Genomic DNA, 22,027 nt, shown 5'->3' on the forward strand with positions numbered 1-22,027 from the left:
TTGGGTAATGCTGTGAGAGTGATTGGACAGCTTAGTTATCAAATGAGAGCGATGTGCACACGCGTTTGTTAAGAGACTACCCCTTCTGAGAACGCCCCCTTGCTAACTGTACTTATGTTGCCCTTTCCATGCTCTTCCTGGGGTCTTTGTGTTTGTTTTGATGTTTTGGCACTTGATGAGCTAGATGCCTTTTCCTGGTAGGACCCCAAAAAACTTGATTGGTGACAGACACCAATCTTTTGGCAACTTCCTCGGAGTGAGAAGCTTCCAGGCTTAAAAACTATGTTTGGGCTTTTTAATGTATGCATTTTAGTGGTAAACAGGGTTCAAGGGATCTGGGGGCTGCCTGCGAGTTTCTATGGCTGCTCAAGGTCAACATTGGCAATTTCTCTATCCTGATAACCTCACCGGAGGCCGAGGTTTTGCCCCGCGCCAACTCCCTCTGCATGGCATGGGCGGCCCAGTGATTGACTCAGCACTGCCCGAGTGTCTTCAGCTCGAAGTGCTTACATGCCAGTGTGTCTGACGCGATTCCTTGGAAAGCAATTGATGCACATCCAGTGTGTTTCATTTCAATCGAATTTCATTTTGCAGTTAGGGCAAAACTGAAACTGAGTGTTTTCCACGGGTACTCTGAGAAACAAGTGCAATATAAATGTGGTTTAGAGGCGCTCTAGTGGAAACTAGTAACCCTCCCCTGCCCTCTTTATCCTTACAGTACACCCAATTGGCGGCTGTGTCCGTCAAGTGCCAATGATCCGTTTTAACCTCAGTCTCACATGAGGGATAACGGGTACCTGCACCTGATAAGGACAGTGACAGGCACTCTCCCCAATCAAGGACCTGTCCAGTTTTGAAAAAACGAAATGTAATACTCGAATACTCGCAACCAAACTCTAGATGGAGGCCTATGCAAAGCATGTGAATCCAAGTGTATTCACAAAACTCACATTATGGGGGTGATCTATTGTTACATATGCAACATTTTGGAGGCAAATCGTCAAATGGTGAACAATTTATTGCGTTTAAAAAAAAAAAATATATATCTATTTTTGGCCTACTCCCATTTTATTTCCCACAGGGGGAAAAGATGCATCCTTGGAACACACACGGCGAATTCCGCTTGCCAGATTTGCACCCAATAAGAAACAATTACGGCATAAAAAGGTTCAGATAATACTTTTATCTGATTTGCTGTAAATCAATGCAGTAGTTTATTTTCAATCTGATGGAGAAGAGGCTGCCCCCAGCCCAAAAACTTGTATACATCTCCCATGGTGCAGTGCAGCAACTAAGGCTTTTCAGAAATCAAGCGCCGCAATTTTCTTTTTTCTTTTGTTCGATGCAAGCGATTCCTGCGTTAACCTCACAGGAAGTAAAAAAATAAAATGGCTGTAGATTACAAGGGGTGGTTTCAGAGTAGAAGCGGGTTAAGGGGATGAAATACTTAGGTGGCCGAGTCCGATCGTTTTACTCTTATTGTGGGAATTCGACAAGTACATCGAAAGATGCGGTCATAAAAGTGTACCATAGGCAAGAAGGGAAATTGGATAATAGAAGGGTTACATGTGATTATATTGAATTATAAAACATAGAATTTTGAACAAACACAAAACATCTAAAGGGACGGGGGTATTGGGGGGGTACCTCCCGAACCCTCCCTTTTCAAAATATTTTTCCCACCAAAAAAAAAAAAAAAAAAAAAAAAAAAAAAAAAATGACTATTCCCATATGTACATTTTAAACAATTTCTTGTTTTTTATAGATGTATAGATGTTTTGGGTTCGTTTAAACATCCATTCGTTGTTTTCTATTTGATAATATCACTACAAACCAATAAAAGAGGGTCAGGAGGGATAAACAAAGCAGGAGAGATGGGGGCGAGGGGTCACAAAAAGAGCAAGGATGCCCATGGAGAGAGGCAGTGGGGATGAGGAAGACTAATTTCCGAGCATTTTTTAATTGGAAAACACTACATTACTGCAGAAATGATTATCGCAACAGTAGTCCTCATAATGGTGATCGCAGTATGTTACAGTGGGAAATTGTCAAGGGAAACTAATACGGAAATGAAAGAAGAGTGAACAAAAAAAAGGAGGGGCATGGCGACGGTCCAAAGGCTGGTCTTTTAGCCCAATTGCTGCAATGTTGACAGTGGCTACCGTGGGATCTGGTCAGTTCACCATGGTCTTTTTAATACTACTGCAGAGTGGATAGTGTCAATGGCCAAAATTCCTGATGAGGTGTTGGTGAAAAAGCATACGCAAACATCCCTGACCAGTTCATCCACAGGGAGTTCCCCTGGGAGTCTGGTTGGGGGAACCTGGATGCGAATCCTGGGCACTGTGTTTTCGCTTGTGGCGAATAGGTCTATAGTGGGAAAACCCCACTGAGAGAAGATATCTTCTACAATTTCTCTGTGTAGACACCATTCGTGTTCCTCTGGGAGGGGATCTCTGCTCAAAGCATCCACCAGAGAATCGAGATCCCCTGGAACATGTTGAGATGACAGGAAGATGTTCCGTCTGAGTGCCCATATCCAAATTTTCTGGGCAAGCTTGGACAGATTTGGCGAACGAGTCCCTCCTTGCTTGTTCAGGTAAAACATGGCTGTAGTGCTGTCCGTCCGGATCTGCACTGACAGGTTCAACAGGTAGAGCTTGAAGCGCTCTGAATACTGCCAGAAGCTCTAGCAGGTTGATATGATTCTTAGCCACTGAGTGAGACCAGAGACCCTGAGCTGTGTGGTGAAGGTGAGCTCCCCACCCTGACAGGCATGCGTCCGTTGTGACATCCGCCTGTATTTCGGGATCGTAAAAGGGTTTCCCCTTGGACAGATTTTCTCTTGTCCACCAGTGAAGACTTTGTACCAGTGTTGGCGAAACTACCACTAGATCGTCCCACTGACCACTTGCCTGAGACCACTGTCTCACCAGCCATTCTTGCATGGGACACATGCGCAGGCGCGCGTGGGGGACCAGGTAAATACATGACGCCATCATGCCCAGCAAGCGCATTGCTTTGCGTACCGTTATCTGGCGACCGGCCTGATATTGCGGAATTTGCAGCAGTATATTCCGAATTCTTTCCTCTGATGGAAAGGCCAACCCCTCTTGAGTGTTTAGGACAGCTCCTAGGAACTGTTTGGAGGTGCTTGGCACCAGAGTTGACTTTTTCTCGTTTATGGACAAACCTAATTCGAAGAGGAGGTCGATCGTTCTTTGAATGTTTGTTCTGCAAATTACTGGGGTCTCCCCCGTGATGAGCCAGTCGTCATGATAAGGGTACACTGGGATTGCCTCCCTGCGTAGGTGTGCCGCCGCCACCGCCAGTACCTTGGTGAATACACTTGGAGCCGAGGCTATCCCAAAGGGCAGTACCTTGAACTGGTAGTGCTGACTGTCCACCTTGTAGCGCAAGTATCTTTTGTGCACTGGGAACATGGAAATATGAAAATAGCCATCTTTCATGTCCAATGTTGCCATGTAATCCCCCTTTTTTAGCAGGGGGGGGATTACCTCTTGGAGAGTAGTAATGCAAAACTTTTGGGGCTCGACATACTTGTTTGCAGGCCTTATGTCCAATAGTGGGCGCATTGTCAAATCTTTTTTTGGCACAAGGAAGTAAGTTGAATAAATACCCTTGTTTACCTCGTATCCCCGGACTAGTTCTATCGCGTCCTTTGCTGAAAGATTGGCGATCTCTTCGAGGAGGATCTTCTGGTGGTCTAATGAGTGTACTTTTTGACGTGGCAGGTGGTTTCGGGACGCTCCAACAGTTCTATGCAGTATCCTGCGGACAGTGTGGACAGCACCCATCTGTCTGATGTGATCCCTTCCCAAGCTTGGGTGAAGTTGGTAATGTGTCCCCCTACTGGGGATGCGTGAGAAGGGACCCTGAACGGAACGTCACTGTTTTGGTGGAGGCGTGCCGCCACCACCCTTACCACGTCCTCTCTTATTACCCCCGCCATAACTCTGGGTAGACTGCTGGTGGTGGTTGTTCCATGGTGTACCCTGCCCCTGGGAATAGTTTGTTCCTCTCTGGGAATTTTGTCTGTGTGGGCGATGAAAATTGCCATTCCCTCTTTGATTCGGGGGTTTGTTGGTTAATTGGCCTAGGGATTTGAGAGTCTCGTAATCATCCTTGGCATTTTTCAGGGCGTTCTCTACCGCCTTCCCAAACAGTATATCTGACTCCACCGGTTTGTCTATTAATGATGCTTGTGTTTCAGGTTTGAACCCAGACTGGCGTAACCAAGCATATCTTTTTATAACAGTGCTTCCTGCTATCAATCTGCCGGCGTTATCCGCGGCATCAAAGGTTGCTTTTAAGATGCAACCGACACAGCTCTTCCCTCTGACGCAACCCGTGCCAATTGGCCTTTTAAGGGTTCCGGGGTGGAGTCTATGAGTGCCGCGACTTCCTCCCACTGGTGGCAGTTGTAACTCACCAGTAGGGTGGTGGAGTTGGCGATCTTTGCCTGGTAGGCGGAAGTGGAGGCTACTTTCCTACCCAAGCCATAAATCTTCTTGCTCTCCTTGTCGGGAGGAGCTTCGGACGATGACAGGGGTGTTCCCGCCCTCTTTCGTGTGTTAACTACCATGGAGTCTGGTTTCAGTTGCCCCCTTATGTACAGCGGGTCTGATTGGGCTGCCCTGAAAAGTTTCTCTATCCTGGGGTTTACCGCCATGGTGAGGTTGGGATTTACAAGGGAAGGGTCTATCCTCCTTTGTATCGATTTAAGGATAGGGATGGCCTGGGCAACAGGTCTCCTTTCTCCCACTAATTCTTCGGCAAAGTCCCTCTCTTCCTGTGCTCCCTGGGTGTCAATGTGGAAGTATTCTGCCACTCTGGACAGAACTTCATTCAGGAGAGGTTGGTTGTCGACCGGGGAGTCGGTAACCGGGGGATCTTTGTCTACTGGAGAATCTACCCTGTAGGTTTCTGGGTCGTCCTCTTCCTCCTCTTGGTCCTCATCATCCCCATAGTAGCCCGTCCCAGATTGTTCTCCCAACATGCCCAAATCAGGATCCTCAATAAAGTGTGGATCCTCATTATATTGAGAGTAGGGCTGTATACAGAAAGGGTCCGAAGACCGTGTTGGTGCTTCAACCCGGGACTTCTTACTTGGGGGTATCGGGTCCAGAGAACCTGAGGGTAAAGCCACGTCCGGGGTATATGAGAGGAAGCGTTCAGGATTCTTGGCATAGAAGTCCGCCAAAGACTATATCCTAGACATAACTGTCTATGTCGTCACTAGACCATTCTTTTGAGCTGGGAATGACTCTTTCCTGGGAGAGTTTCCCCGTCTTGTCCTAACTGGACCTCTGTGTTAGTGCAGGGGTCTTTAAAATGACAGAAGACTGAGACTTGTCCGTCTGTTTTTGCCTGTTTGACTGCTTCTGAGGTGTGGAAGAAGGTAGAGAATGCTTCTTTAGTTGTTTTTCCCCCTCCCCGTGGGTGGAAGAGTGTTTTCCCTGTTTATTCGCGCCTTCGGAGCCTTTCGACGTCTGGCGTCGAGGTTCGGGGGTAGTGTCCCTATCTCTAGAGTGTGGAGGTTGGGACTCGGGAACAGCCGTTTAGCGGTCTGCTGACGCCGACTCCTGGAGTGCGGCCTGGGGATAGAGGTTGGCTTCGTCTTCCGACGATCGAACCTCTGTTACCTTGGGGAGCGAGGCACTCTTGGCAACAGTGGATGGCTGCCTGGAGTCATGCAGCGATCGAGAACGCCCAGACGACACTGATGCGGTGGACCGTTCTCTGTGTGCCTCTTTCCGAGAACCCGACGTGCGCGTCGAGTCTCGGTGGGACTTATGTTTGGTGGAAGTGGTGTGGGTAGTGCCTGTGTCGCCCGGTGTTTTCCCCATAGCCGCCCTGGCGGATGACCTTCCGAGGTCGGGGACTTGCGCTTGGCTGTCTCTCGACGCCACGTTGCCCTCGCCGTCCGAAAGCACGGCGTCGTTGCCATCGCTGAAGGCTCCCTCCGCTGCCATGGCCTCTTGACGCCTGGCGTGGCGGGCCCAACGCTTGATTGAACGGTCCTTTAGTGTTTTCGGTTTAAACCTACTACACGCTCTGCAGTTCGCCTCGGGGTGGTCCCTCGGCAAGCAGAGGTTGCACGTGGAGAGTCTGTCAACACAAGGGTACTTGCGGTTGCACTTGGGGCAAAATTGGAAATGGGTACCTTCCATACGCACCTTGTGGCAGCGGGCTAATGATTGTAGGAATATATAGAAGATGTACCTATATATTAAAGAGTGTAGAGTATGCGCCACCCCCCACTCTCCCTACTTGCAGGGCAGAGGCCTTCCAAGGCCCGGGCCGAGGCCGGAGGCCTTCCGAGGCCCAAGTCCGTCGTGCAGCTGTCGACGGTTGATTCCTTCTCCGGGCCGATGTCGAGTGTCAAACTTCGGTGGCTCGACGTTTGGGTGGAGAAATGGGGAAATATTAAGATATTTTAGCAAAATTGTGGCTAAGGCCAGAAACTCAGCGGGATGCTTCTGAACAATATGGCAGAAAAAAAAAAATCTGAGGGTCCTAGACGCGTGAGGGATCATGGTTACAGTGGACGTCAGACTAGGGATAGTATTACTGGCACGCCCTGTGTCGACGCCCATTTTCGAGTTTCGAAAAACAAACTGTAATACTCCGCAGCTTCCACTAGATGTCGGCCTATGCACAGCATGTGATCTAATCAGATTCCACAAGCCTCAGAAATACTGTTATTTCTAAAGTCACACAACCTATTTTAAATGGGCAAAATAAGTGCTAAGATTACACAACACAGAGCAGAAGGCGGTGCAAGTAAAAAAACAATGAATGGCCAGTTAAGGTCCAATACTTCACTATAAAATGCAAGCCCCATATCTGGTGGCAGACAAGACTACATGTAGGCTTCCGGATGGGAGTGAAAGAGGAGACCACTAGATAACATTAAACAAAGTAATTACCATCATGTTCAGAATCCAAAGGTACCACGCAGAACTCGGCACAAGTTTCCTATTGCATTCTAAAAATGTTTTGCACATAATATATATTCATAGAACACAGCCGAAGCAGCTAGATGTACTTAGCAATGCAACATAACATCCAACACAGACACGAGGGCTACCAAAATGTAGGATATATTTTAGGTAGACAGCCCTCTAGGCCCAGAGGGGAATATCACACACCAAGGAGGGAAACAGAAGAAACGCACAGTGATACAATGCATAAACGCTGCAGGAGTGTAATACAAAGTATTAGAATCCCCAATAAAATTAGAACAAGTCTCTAAACCAGGGCTTAGTGGAGAAAGCCAGGGACCCTACCAGAACTCTAGACCAATTCCACAGTGCAGGCCAGTACTTTGTAGGCTTGCCAGTGTTGACAACAGCGGCCCATAGGAAACGGGAAAAATCAGGAAAGTCTTGGTTTCTTTCCATAGGTATCCACAAGGAAGCAATCACTCCCAAGTGACACCAGCGGAGACCTAGAAGAAGAGATCCAATGAAGAGTTCTAAACCCAGCAGCAGAAGAACGCAGAGCATGATGCAGGCCCAACTGTTAACCACTAGGGAAATATGATCGGAGACCGGTAGAACCAGACTACCACAGAGCTCCTTGAGAGTATCATAAATAACCCACCAACCGTAAACCGAGAGTACTTAGAGTGTTTACTTCCAGAAAGCCCGTTCCCAGAAGGCAACACAACCAGGTTAGTAAAGTGCTTTTTTTAAAGGGTGAAATGAAGCGTCGGTCATTCTGGGTCTTGCACGCTGAACCAACAAAGAAAGACAGCCCAAAACCAACAAAGAAAGACAGCCCAAAAGAGTCCTTCAGAGGAGTGGACCAACCAACTAGAAGCAAAATAAATGAAGGCGGTGGTACCCTTTTACTGTGGAAGTAAACGACTTGTTCTAATCCAGAGCAAACACTAGATGGTGGCCTATGCAAAGCATGCAAGTCTGAATAGATTAACAAGCCTCAGAAATACACACACACTGTAAACAAGGTAATGATATTTCATCATGCATTCTTGAATGAAAAAGGCTCGAGCACGAATGGCGTCATGGATGTGTGAACTAATCTTCATGGGTGTGAGCTGTTAAGAGAACTGAAGTGAAACAGGACTGTTGGAATGCGATAGAAGTTTCATGGAGAAGTGGGGACTTTTGCTCTATTTGGAATTCATGTGTGTGATATGGCCACCTGCTATTATAGCCATGAAAGGGTGGCTTATAGCACAAATTTTATGCTGTACCAAGTAGGTTTCCGTTTATTTGTTGCATTCTCCCTGCAAGCCTATTTTTCTTTTGGTGCTAACAAACATGTGTTGGGTTTAATTATTCCTCCCCAGGTATGTACAGCTAGAAATGACGGGAACAGAGCATCCTTAATAGAGAAGTCATTTTGCGATATTTTTTAAAAGTGGCCTGTCATTGACTAACAAAGTACAATTAAAGGGGAAACGTTGGGCTGCAGCATTGTATGGATTTGGTTGGAATTCCTGAAGTTAAAAATAAGTATTTCACCAAGTGGCAATTCGCATTGCCACACAACCAATCTTGTGCCTAACTTGTGAAGTACACAACATCAACGGGGTGCACAGTGAGGATTGCTCAATAAGGAGTACATGAAAGTCAAAGTACATGGGGGAAATCATGCAGCTCTATATCACTGTATTACACAGGTATACCAATATACATTTTTGAAGGTACATTATTTATACTTTCCCCATTTTATGGAAATATGATCAGCTGTGATTTTAACATTAAGAGTAGATTTTGATTTTCATTCAGCATTACTGTTTTTCTTACCAGACTCTTCTGTGGCAGACTTTGGAGTGTCCTTTGCAGTGGCTTTAGCAAACACTCCCACGGTGGGTAAACTGCTGTCTACAAGACCAATTGCTTCATATCCCACATCAGGACCCAGATCACTCCTGAAAAATGTAGACCACAGTACTGTGAGGAACGCATGGTGGCAACGGTAAAGACAGACACAAGTGATCGCAGTTCAAGGGTGTTTATTAAACTGTATGCAGGGGTGAGAAAAACGCCTAAGCTAAAGCAAAGATGGGAGCAAGCTACGACCATTAAATAATAATGAGGCAGTCCTAGTAGCGTCTTGTCAAATAAAAAGGACCTATACTACAATAAACTATTACCAATCCTTACCAATAAATTACAAAAAGAGTGTGGGATAATGTTCACCAAAAAAAGAAAAGTGTTCTCAAAAAGATAAGTCAGGATGGTATGGCTGGGTCTCCCTTCCCCACGTTTCAAGCACCGGACAAGGCGGAACTCCGGTGCACAGCACAATCCTGGGCCTCTCCAGCACAACGCTAACAATACCAGTTCAACAATACCAGAACCTTCAGGTGCTAAGTCTCTTTCCTCAGAAGGCCTGCTGGTTCAGAACAAAGTTTCTTTGGTGATTTTGCACCTGGGCGATAGCTCTTTTCACCCCTAGGACATCCCTCTGCCGGTCTCGGATCCTCCTTGCAAAATGGGCCTCTGTCTGGTTCACTACAGCCTTTCAATTACATCTCGCAACATTCAGGAGTCTTAATGTCTTTTTAAACAAACACCACTGTAGACAACCATCAACCGGGTTCACTCTCGTCAACACAATGTTACTGGGTGTATTATTCTTCACCCTTATTCGTAGGAATCCCTCAGCCAGGTTCACTTTTGCCAAATATACAGTTTTACTCTGCTTTATCTCAATTCGGGATTCACTCTCACTTTTCCCATTGGCAGCCCTCCGTCAGGTTCACATAACCATCTTTTCACACAGTTCATGATTTGCTCAATTTTATCAAAAAACATTGGTTCCCTTCTCCCAGCTTTCTTTCAGCATCCCTCGGTCGGGTTCACACTTGCCTTATTTCACAGTTCACACTTGCCTTATTTCACAGTTCACAATCTTATCAGAAAGCGGGGTTCGCCTAGCTTTCTCTCGGTCATGGGTCAGAGACTTTGATTCTATAAAGATTTTGACATGACCTTTGTAGGACCACTGACATTGCATGCCGCCCTTTTTTCTAGGGCCTTCTGGTTCTTGTAGTTTTCAACAAATAAAAAGGGCCAGCGAGAGTGCTTCGAATGAGCACTCCTGTGGCACCCGACCACTCTGCAGCTCGCCCATCTCTGGGCTTTCATAAAAGTTCAAACACACAAGTTCTTTGTTCTAAGCTCTTGCATTCATGCAATGTTTACACTTGCAACCTTGGGCTCAACACATGTCTGTTTGCTATCAGCTTTCTCCGACTCACTGGCTGCGTTGAACCTGTTGGCTTGTCTATTCTCTGGCTGGAGTTAAGGACAGTACCACGGTAGCTAGCACGCCTCCCCGCCGGTGCTATCAATGCGGAAGGCCCCAGTGCACCGTTGACATCCGTTTCTCCCGGTCTTATGATGTCCCTCTCTGAGGCTTCGCAGGTCTGAGTTGAAAAGGGCAAGGGCAGTTCCCCATTGTTGTCCTTCCAGGTCTCGCCACTTTTCACCTCTGTTTGAACAGCCGGTCCGGTATAGCTGTGTCCTTGTGTGTTCGGCCTTGTTCGTAGTGTGCTCTCATGATCCGCCTTTTATCCCTGTGGGGAATGTAAAGGGCCGTCAGGTGTGCGTGGGTGTTGTCAATTGCCTGACTCTGCCTGACCCGTGTGTTGGGACAAGTCAGGTAAACAGCTGTGGCATTAGTCCATTGTCGGTTATGGTGCAAGAAAGTGTTTGTGTCGAAAAAGGGGGTGGGGGTAGAGCTTCCGTCTCAACCTTCGGTGTCCCACTTCCACACCCCGGAGACCCCCCACCCCATCAGGTGATCATTCACCACTGGTCCACCCCCAGGAACTGGATCCAATAGCGATGGCTGTGTCCTGGCCACCTGGATGACAGATCCCCAGTCACTAGTAAGTGAGACACCTTTGGGTTTCTCACAGTACATCTCATTTGACATATTAATCCTGCATTACAAGTAGCTTACATTGCTGCAAAAACAGTGTTTAAACACACACACACACACACACACACACACACACACGCGTGCGGAACAAAATGAACATACATTTACTGGTGGCGCTGCAACATTTTTACCAAAACTAGGGCAAGTGTAGAAAGCCAGTCAGAACCCACTAAGGGGTTTTTGGTTATGTTCTCGCACCAAGATAACTTGTGTAAAAGGTGATAAATTGGACAGAACAATTCTCGGTTCGAATAAAACATCCCAGGATTCCATCTCGTTACCCACAGAGCTCCATGTCCCTTTACCAGTTGAATTTCCATATGGTATGCAAGCACAACACCATGGTATGTGGTTGGGGGGGGTGAAAAATTGGTTGCCCCCTCCCCATACCATGTGTACTCAGTTTTTCTTTTAAATAACCCGGCAACTCAATGCCTCTTCTCTGCAGGACTTCTACTGTAAGACAGCATGTGGAAACAATAGGCAGGGAAAGAGGTGCCCCAAAATCCTGCTTCCTTGGTGCGGCATAGAAAGTCTCAAGAGTTCACTTCTAGCCCCAGGCATGTACTGTTCTAGGCATATCCATTAATGTGATGCTCTGAAGCCCTCCCTTCCATAGACATGGTAGTACAGTGCAGCCCCTGCATGGATGACAGTCTGCATTGAAGGGGTCCCTGGAATGCCTCTCTTCACCCCATAAACATGACAGCCCGAACAGCCAGAAATGCAAGATGCCAGTCACTGTTTGGCCGGCACCCAGGAGTGCCAGTGACATCTACAAATGCAAACAGATATTCTCTCAGACAACCAGTCAAACCTTATCCAGCCTACATCTTCCTGGATACAGGTGCCTCAGCACTGATCATGGATGCAGGAGCCTCACTGGACCTGATTGATTAATGAAAAATATACTGCTGTGCTGACTGACATCATTAGAGGCACCACGACATAGTAACTTTAGCCACGAAGCAAACTGGCACCCATGCATGAAGTTACACAGACACACACTTGCACACACGAAGAATACGCTAACAGTTCTGTAGATGGAGGACAGATACATATACACACTGTCAAAAGCCTTTCTTATTTTCTCTCATAGGCCAAATGCAGACACGTAAGAAAAGCAAGAGATGCAGAGCAAGCTTGCAGCCGCTTATATCAAATAACCATATGGAACTACAGGATCATATAAAGAACCAGGAAGGACCAAGTCCCACTAACCCTAAAGGAAAATAATACAATATAGGCATATAGAAATCAAAGCATAACGGTAGTAGAATTACATGAAGCCACAGGCCTCATAATGTGGGACGAAGGAAAACAAATTTTGCAGCACATTGCTAGGGAGAATTCTCAGAAATGTGACAATTCCCTCCATTTTAGAGATCCACAGCAACTTTGCAGGATTTTGAGGACTTGAGTCTTTTTACCTGGAGAGTGACACCCTTTTTTCCCACTCTCTCATGTATTTTAATGTGATTTTCTACACTGTTTCTTTTGGTTATGAAGCCTGACAAACTCCATAGGCATCATCTTTTACAATTGTGTCACAAAGCACTTTCCCTGCAGTGACACAGGGAAGTATTTCAGATTTCCCAAGATTTAAATACCTTCTCTGGGATAAACTACTGTTTCCCAGAGCAGTAAAGTGAAATTGACTTTACTAAGCATTGTAACTTTCTAGACCCAGCACACACTATCTTACAATAGAGTGCTGGAGGGGTTACTTCGTATCCCCTTTGTCTAGCTCCTTGTGTAACATGTTTTATGTTAACCTTTCCTCACTGAATGGCTGGTGGCAGTGGTTTCGTTTGAACTACTGTGGTTTGCATTTACTGCGACTGTTCGCGGCTACGGTAAAGCAACCGTGGGAGCCATCTTTTTCAAAATGGCACTGAGCCTTCTTTGATAAAATGGCCCTCGGTCTTCTTTTTTCACCAGTTCTTTGTGTTAAGGTCCTTCTAGAGAGTTTCTCTGCGTGCCAAACCAGGTTTGGTCTCTTTGTTAATTTCCCCTTTGCAGGGTTTCTGAGTGAAACCCGCCTCTGGCTCCAGAGTGTCTGGGGTAGGCAGGAAGTGAGGGAGGTGCCCGAAACTCCCCGTGCTTAGTGTCCTAGGAGACTAGAACGCACTCTGTGGTGATTGGCTTGCTGACTGTCCGGCAAGGACAGCCACCCTGCTGGGTGAGCGACAGCTAGGCTCGAATTAATGGGAGAGAACTGAATAAAAGGCAAGTGTATTGGCTTGGAAGGCAGAGTCGACCACTGGACGAAGGAACCGAAGAAGAGCTTGAAAAGGACGCCTGCTGCAACTCCTGGACCGTTGGTTTGCCCGGTGAAGCCCTGTTGCAGTGCCAACTTGCCAAGTTTGCATCGACAGAGAAGCCCCTAGCAAGGACGACTTCTCCCTTTGAGTTGGTGGGACCAATCAACTCCAAAAGCCACTTACCTGGACATCCATCTCGGAGCTGGTTGAATTTCCACATAGTTGCTGCTCGAAACCGTACAGCCAGGGAGAGGAACACCAGATTGTGTGCGTTACCTTTAAGCTGGCCTAGATCTTTTGGAAGATCCTCTGGGCTCCCAAGAAGCAAGACTGACCAAGCATGAGCCCCCTCAGAGTGCGGGACCCCAGAAGCAAGGAAAGCCCACCTCAACAGGCAGGAACCGCATTGTTGCTATTTGAGGTGGTTGCAAGGAGCTGAAACGCGAAACAGTCACTGAAAGTGAAGTTGCCGGTTGCCAGTTTTTGCCAGTCCCAGTGCATTGCAGGAGGTCCCCAGACGTCCTCCCTCTTGTCCCCATGACTGAGGCCTAGGAACAGTGAGATCAGCAGAGCTGCACAGGAACAGAAGTTATCAGCTGCATCTTTTCTTCTCTGCTAAGGTACTGTAAAACTAGTCCAAGAACTTGACTCTTACTGTAGATTGGCTTGAAACCTCTACAACTCACAAGTCTAATCATCTTGTGGCCCTACATTTGATTCTTCTTTTTTATCCAAGACTCCTAAGAACATGTGCAAAGACTTTTCCATTTACTCACCTGAAGTGCTTCATCCTATACAAGACTTTTGTATATTTGTGTTTTACTATATTACTATATATTGTTCCCTTCTAATGAAGGCTTTATAACTGATCAATTAATAATTGTTTATGCAAGAAGCCTTGAGTGTAAGAGTTTATCTGAATACATGAATAACCGTGAATCTTTGTTTAACACCACTACTGCTCACATTTCCCCTCTTGAGCTAAGCATAGCTGCTCAACACGCTACCAAAACTGTGTAGTACAAGCTTATACCAAATGTTGGGTTGCCTATACCTGTAGTCATAGTTGATTGTAGTTTTCCCAGAGGGTACTGCATTCAAACTTTGCCTAACAACTGTCCAGGGCTGGTGTCGCAGACAAAGTCAGAGATGAGTAGAACGTTTCTGGCTCCAGAGACAATGACCCACCAGCAAAATAACAGAATAAATCATCACTAATTTCAGACAGAAACGCTCTCTTTTGCGGTCTTCACCCACGTGACCAGGCCGAGCCGAATAGCCATTTACCCGCGGTGGCAAGAGAAGCAATTCCCAGCGAAGCAGACAAGAACTGATACATGTGTTGTTTTACAACATTGTGACCTGCAGGCACTCACTAAGGCAAAATGGTTATGCCAGGAGCAACAATGGAGACACAGTCCTCATCACCTTGAGAAGGCACACAGAGGGCTGAGAACTGAGCTGGGTCTCAGGCCTGAGGAGTCCCACTCCAGCCAATCAAGGAACACAAATCGAGCGGTGGATGGCAAAGGGCAAGGGCCAATGGTAATCCTGCGACCCTGCAACAATGTAATAGATAATTTTTGGGGAAGGCTCAGGCAAAGCCACCTGACATGAGAGGGACAGTCAGCTAACTTATGTATGTGCCAGCTATAGGCACTACCACCCCAGCCACCCAATCGTGTAAGCTCTTAGGTTTTTTCGGGGAAGAACCCTGACTTGTGACAACACACCCCAACAAAAGCCCCTGAAATGGGTTCAGGAACTGTGATTGCTGGAGATTTCCTGTATAATCCCTGTCTGTTATGGAAAATAAAGGACAGTTCTAACTTGCCCAGTTGAGTCCTCCATCCGTTTACTGGGGGTTTGATGGGCCCTGGGTGCCCTGAATAGTGATTGTGTAGTGCAAACCCCGGTCCTCTGGTATACCTAAACAGCATGCTTCAGTGTGGGGATGGATGAGCTAGCTCTGGTGCCAGGCCCCCACATGGGCCAATGGTTATGCACTGCAGCATCTACAGGTAGATTGGCTCCCTGTGCAAGCCTTCATCCTCTGCCAACTGTGACAGATGCATATACAGTGCATACCCAAAGACGGGGGCTAACTACTCATTATGGGGTGACAGCCATCCTTATTCACATGACCGGATTACAAAACGTACAACTTTTAATTCTGCCCAAGACTACTGAAGACTGACAAACTGATGCAGTTTGTCAGTCTTCTAATCCAAGCATGGCAAAGGTCATGCTGTTGGAAAATGCCTGTAATCAACAAAGCTCCGAATACCAGCCTCGGGTCCTACCATTGCCAAACTTTCCTTTAGACCCCAGATAATCAATGTGGTTCAAACCTGTTAGTACCACCGAATGACCTTCAGGAGCCTCTCAGTAGCTGGATAGAAACCATCGTATAACCGCCATTACTGCCCGTTAGGACTGATTTTCTATACTGTGGCCTGGGTGACAGATGTATAGAAGGCTAATCTATATTGTGACGGGGACAACTCTGGGAGCTGTGGCCAAACCAGTTCAAAGAGCAGTGACGAGAGGTCTAGGCCAAGTCTCAAGAGGTTGTGAGCTTGTAAAGGCTCCACAATGAATACAGAATGAGAATCACAAATTACATGTATACAGTATGTATAAAATACAATTATTTATGGCCAAACACTATGAAAAATGACTAATAGAATACATATTACATATTATATACATAATAGAATACAGTCACTAGAATAGGGCATAATACAGATGAAACCCCTGTAAAGGAAAGTGCAGATTAGTTTATGCACTATAGGTACACAGAGAATTAGCCCTAACTTCAAAAGTCCTTCCCAAAGTTGTGTGGGGGCCTATGGTGTTCGAGCTAAAAAACATGGCGCTGGTGCGCAGTGCATTCTGGGGGAACTCAGAGCCATAATGGATATTTATCCATGCCCCAGTGGAAAGCTGCACTTGCTTTGCGAAACAACATGTTTTCAACGTTATTCGCTGATGGGTTTGGAATGCAGGCCTTCTCAGCCAAGGACACGGCGCTGGGAAAGCTAAGATCCGCAGGTGCCGGCTGGTACCTGATAACGAAGTTTGTTTTGGTTTGCTATGCTTGCGCCAAGGTTTTGAGATGAGTTATGGAATTGTTTTCCGGGGCGCTTAGGAGAGGGAAGCGCTGTGCTCCTTGAGGTTACTGTCGGTTGACCCAGCTGGCAATCAACGGTCACCCATCAATGCGCAAGCGCATTTGCCAGAAGGTTCGAGAAGTTGCCACCCCTTGTTGAGGAGGGCATATATGCGGAAACCCTCAACGGTCAGACGGGATAAGCACAAAGACCTCAGTCGGAGGGGGGACGCCCTGGTCCGATATACCTGTGGGCTGTTGTGCTCTTGGCCTGGCTGTTATCGGGGTCTTTCAGCCGCTTCTGGCGAGATGAGGTTTCGTCAAGCTACGCCCATGGTGATGTATTCTTGCTAATTTCCTATGATTTATCTGATTTATGCTTGTATTGTATATATGCCTAACTACGAATAACTAGCCGTATAAGTGCTACTTACTCTCTAAGCGTGCGTGTGGTTGTAAGTCATTGCGTTGTCTACCTGCGTTCAAAGTATTGGCTCTGTGGCTGCACTGGTGATGAATTACTGTCCGTGCACTATTGGCGAGCAATACATGTTTTGGCTCTGCGGCTGTACTGGTGATAAATTACTGTCCGTGCATTTGGCGAGCAATACATCTTTGGCGACGAGGATGGGATAGTTTGTGATGAATTGTTCCAAACATTAAAGAATCCAGTTGAACGCAGATAGGTTTTGCTTACATTGCGAGCGAAAGGTTGTTTTCATTTGGCAGAGAGTGCTGGACTGTGTTAATCTGTTGTGTGTGTGTGTGTGTGCGTGTCTGCGCAAGTGACTGCGGTGTGGAAAGAAATATTTGTGTATGTGTATATATATATATATATATATATATATATATAGAGGCTTTGTACATTACTGCAGTGATGAATAGTTTGTTCAAGAAAAAGGGAGTTCTCGCTGGCGGTGAATGTCCCGATGTGATGATTCCAGGGTGGGTGAAAAGCCCATATGATAAGTTGGCTCAGTTATGGGCATGCGGTGCAGGGCTGTGTGAAACATGGGATGGTGAAGTGGGAGACGCTGATCCGTCAGAAGTAATGTCTTCTTTACAACAGATTTCAGTAGAGAGGGGAAAGGAATGCGCCGCGCTAGGCAGGCGGGGTTGGGTTCTCCTGCATGCCTACCGAAAGATGCATCAGAAAAATGTGGAAATGAAGGATAATATTTTGTGATTGGAAAAAGAGTTAGCTGCTGAGAAACAGATTGCGATAATGCAGCAGATTCAGATGAAACTTTTCAAAGACAAAGCTGACAAATATCAGGCTGTGGCTGAAAGGGCAGCAGTCAGAGTAGCCCGATATAAGTATAGAAAAAGACGGGGAGGGGTCAACCAAAGAAAAGTGGCAGCGGTAATCGCTACCGCAGATGTAAATTGGGATCCCGATAAATGGGATGGAGACATCTTTGACTCAACAAGCCCAGAGAGTAGCTCGGCAAATGAGTCAGATTCCAAAGCAGAAATTAATCAAAAGGCAGTGGCAGCCAAGCCGGTTAGAAGACGCCGTGCTGGGCCCCACCCGCAGGACCCTGGAGGCGGGGTTGTGGATTTAACCACGCTGGAAGATTACACTCAGCAGGAGGTTGGAGAAATCATTACTCGTTTGAGGCAAAAGTCAGGGGAACCTTTATTGACATGGATGGTGAGACTGCTAGACGGGGGAGCTGCAGGGTTGTTCGTAGATGCTGCAGACTCACCGCGCTTTTTGCCTTTGTCCAATGACACTAATGTACAGGGGGTCTTAAGGGCAGGGCCGCCCCCTGATGAGAATGGCCAACTTTCACAAATGGCTTTGTTGAACTTAGCAGCCCAAGCATGTAACCGCAAGTACCCCATTACCACAGATTGGCCTAGTGAGGAAACAAAGTGGTATACTTTGAAAGAGGCGATTCAAAAGGTCAGAGAGCATGCTATGAAAGAGGCAATTCATATAGATGCTCCAGGACACATGGGGGCCGTGTCGCTCTCAGTTTCAACTAGAAACATGGTGATCAGAACTGCACCGCCCGCATACAAAAGTGTCATTATGACTTTGCTCGTAGGTATGACGGGCAAACCCACAGATGAAGTAGTGGATGCCATTCGGCAACTGGCAGATTTAGGGGAGTGGGATAAGAGTGACACCAGGCCACGGGAGAGAGAGGGGCGTAGTGAGAGAAGAACTGAAGGCAGGAGGCAAGATAGTAGAGACTCCCGAGTGTCCAGAAAAGACATGTTTTTGGCCCTGTTAAAAGATGGTGTGCCACGGGAAGAAATTGATGGCATTGAAACCAGGGTCATGTACGAACTATACAGAAAGAGAGGGCTTGCAGCCAAGGAGCGCTACAAACAGGTTAAGAAACAGGTAGTGACTAAACCACAGGGGGACACCACCCCCGTACCAACCGACATATGCTGATTTGAGGAAGGTGGTGAGTGCGATGCTAAAGGCAGAGTCAGGTTACACTCATTCAAAATTTGACTAGGGTTATGGCCAAGCTCCGGCAGCGTCTGCTCGCATAAAGGTGGATAGGCGGCCCCATGTTAATGTTAAGATTTTTTGGGGACCAGGAAATACGCAAGGGGTGCGAGCATTGATAGACACCGGGGCGGAGGCCTCTCTGATTCACGGAAATCCGACACGATTCAAAGGCAGACACTTTACTATTACAGGTCTAGGGGGGAAGGAGACCCCCGCAGTACAAACTGGAGTGGAAATGAAAATAGGCAGTTTGGCTAGGCAGAAATACCAAGTGTTGATTGTCCCGATACCTGAGTACATAATTGGCTTTGACATTCTGGAAGGGTTGACTTTAGGACTTGGAGGTAAAACATACCAGTTTGGGGTGAGTGCATTAATTTGTACACCCATTACAGTAGGCAAATTGAAGATGCCCCCAGTACATGTGCCTGTGGCGACCAAGCGAGTAGCAATGAAGCAATACCGCATTCCTGGGGGGCAAAAGGAAATTTCAGACACCATCAAAGAGTATGTAGAGGCGGGTGTGTTACGACCTATCACTACCGCCTGGAACAACCCCCTCTGGCCCGTCAAAAAAGGGGATGGGTCTTGGAGGATGACGGTGGATTACCGCGAGTTAAATAAACACACTCCTCCCTTGGTGCCCGCAGTCCCAGATGCCATTACCTTGATTGAAAATGTCCAAAAGTTTGAAGGGACTTGGTATGCAGTGGTAGATTTAGCCAATGCATTTTTCTCTGTGCCAATTGCTGAAGAGTGTCAAGAGCAGTTTGCATTTTCTTGGAGCGGGCGTCAGTACACCTTCACAAGGTTACCTATGGGGTACATACATAGCCCGACTATCTGTCACCGGCTGGTGGCAGAGCACTTAGACAAGATACCGTGTAAACCGGACATACAAATCTCTCACTACATTGATGATATTTTGATTCAGGGCAAGGATGAGCGCAGTGTGCAAAACCAGTTAGAAGTCATTATGGAAGGATTGAAGAAGGAAGGGTGGGAGATTAACCCGAACAAAATTCAAGGCCCAGCTGAGACAGTGATATTTCTAGGAATTCAGTGGCATAATGGGCATCGAGAAATGGTGCCGAAGGCCCGACAGAAAATACTTGAGTTTACCACGCCAATGAATACAAAGCAAGCTCAACAGTTCATAGGGCTGTTTGGGTTCTGGAGACAGCACATTCCCCATTTAGGGCAGATACTGGCCCCCCTTTACAAAGTGACACGAAAGAAATATGAGTTTCAGTGGGGGGAAGAGCAGCAGAAAGCATTTGAGTTGGCAAAAGACACCGTGCAGCAGGTGCTCGATCTATGGCCATTGAAGGAAGGCGAAGTGGAATTGAATGTGTCTGTACAAGACAATTATGCTAACTGGAGTGTGTGGCAGAAACAGGACAGGAAACGTGTGCCATTGGGGTTTTGGAGTCGTAAGTTGCCCGATGCTGGTAACTCATACACTCCATTTGAAAAGTAGTTGCTGGCATGTTACTGGGCCCTGGTTGATACTGAGCAAATGACCGTGGGCCATGATGTATTGATGAGGCCAGAAATACCGATTATGCAATGGGTGTTGAGTTCTCCTAAAACACACAGAATAGGACATGCCCAGGAAGCCAGCATAATTAAATGGAAATGGTACATTCAAGACAGAGCCAAATCAGGAAAGGGTGGGGTTGCAAAGTTACACGAGCAAGTAGCCAACATACCGCCCTCGGATTACATACCACGAGAAGTGTCTGAGAAACGCAAGTCTCCCGTGAAATGGGGAGTACTATATGGCGATTTGACCGTAGAGCAGACAGAGCATGCCTGGTTTACTGATGGCTCAGCCCGATATGTGGGAACAGAGCGATACTGGAAAGCGGTGTCATATAATCCCAAGACAAAAAAGATTTTGACGACGTCAGGGAAAGGGAAGAGCAGTCAGTTTGCAGAGCTTTACGCAGTTTACCAAGCATTGAAACAAGAGACCCCTGGTCGATGTCATTTGTACACAGATTCATGGTCAGTGGCGAATGGGTTGGCGGTGTGGCTGCCAACCTGGCAAAAGAATGGGTGGAAGATTCATTCGAAAGAATTGTGGGTAAAAGAATTGTGGCAAGATATTGCAGGAATGTTATCACAAAGTGAAGTCACAGTGTATCATGTGGATGCGCATTGTGCGACAGATTCATTGGAACATTGGTTTAATTCTGTTGCAGATGAACACACCAAGATTTCATCTGTGGATGCGGAGGCTCAGGAAGACGATTTGGAGGGTTTGGCCAAGTGGGCTCACCAGAAATGTGGGCACCTTGGAGAAAAGGCTACTATCAGGTGGGCACAAGCTCGAGGAATTAGTATTCCTTTAGAGGTAGTGAAAACAGTTATCTTGCAATGTCCGGTGTGCCAACACCAACAGCATAGGCCTATCCCTCAGATTGTTCACGGCAAGTTGTGAAGAGGAAAGTTACCAGGTCAAATTTGGCAGATCGATTTTATCGGTCCTCTGACAATCAGCAAAGGTTGTCAGTATGCATGCACTATTGTGGATACTTACTCTGAATACATGATGGTTTTGCCATGCAAGTGTGCCACACAACTGAATACCATAAAGTTGCTAGATCAGCTCACGTTGCATTACGGAGTGCCTTTGCAAATTCAAAGTGACAACGGGTCACACTTCAAAGGCAAATTAATTCAGGACTATTGTCAGGAGAAGAGTATAGAGTGGCTTTACCATGTGCCCTATCACCCGGAAGCGTCAGGGTTAATTGAAAGAATGAATGGGTTGTTGAAGGAACAGCTACGCAAGTCTGGAGATGGCAGTTTGGCAGGTTGGCGTGATCGTGTGTTTGATACGGTGCAAGTGTTGAATAATAGACCGGTGAACAATCATGAGACTCCATTGTTGCGACTAATGACTCCTGCTTTACAGATTCAACCTAACCTAGTTAGAGAGGCTCTATTGTACTGGGAGATCACCCCGGGCTCTTTAGCTCCCTATCGGGCGACTCCCGAGTCAGCAGGGGTAGACTTGCATTCTCATGAAGAAATCAGATTAGACCCGAGAGGGATTGTTGTGATTGAAACAGGGATTGGGGTACAAATTCCTCCAGAGCATATGGGATGGATTGCCCCCAGATCTGGACTAGCATTGAAGGGAGTTCAAGTGCTGGGAGGGGTCATTGATGCTGATTACCAAGGCGAGATCAAAGTCATCTTGCTGAATAGTGGGGACCAAGT

General features: G+C 46.8%; 1 protein-coding gene across 5 annotated transcripts in view; it reads right to left on the bottom strand.

Moving 5' to 3' along the window:
* The window catches only part of AIFM1 (apoptosis inducing factor mitochondria associated 1), a 909,880-nt gene that overhangs the window by 105,034 nt on the left and 782,819 nt on the right, over window positions 1–22,027 (bottom strand). For all 5 annotated transcript variants that reach the window (XM_069613095.1, XM_069613094.1, XM_069613093.1 and 2 more), the window contains one exon: window positions 8,802–8,926. In XM_069613095.1, the coding sequence (XP_069469196.1) occupies window positions 8,802–8,926 (125 nt within the window). The remainder of the gene's footprint in view (window positions 1–8,801; window positions 8,927–22,027) is intronic.

This window comes from Ambystoma mexicanum, chromosome 5p (assembly GCF_040938575.1).
Source record: "Ambystoma mexicanum isolate Mex_15411 chromosome 5p, UKY_AmexF1_1, whole genome shotgun sequence".
NCBI classification, from domain to species: Eukaryota; Metazoa; Chordata; class Amphibia; order Caudata; family Ambystomatidae; genus Ambystoma; species Ambystoma mexicanum.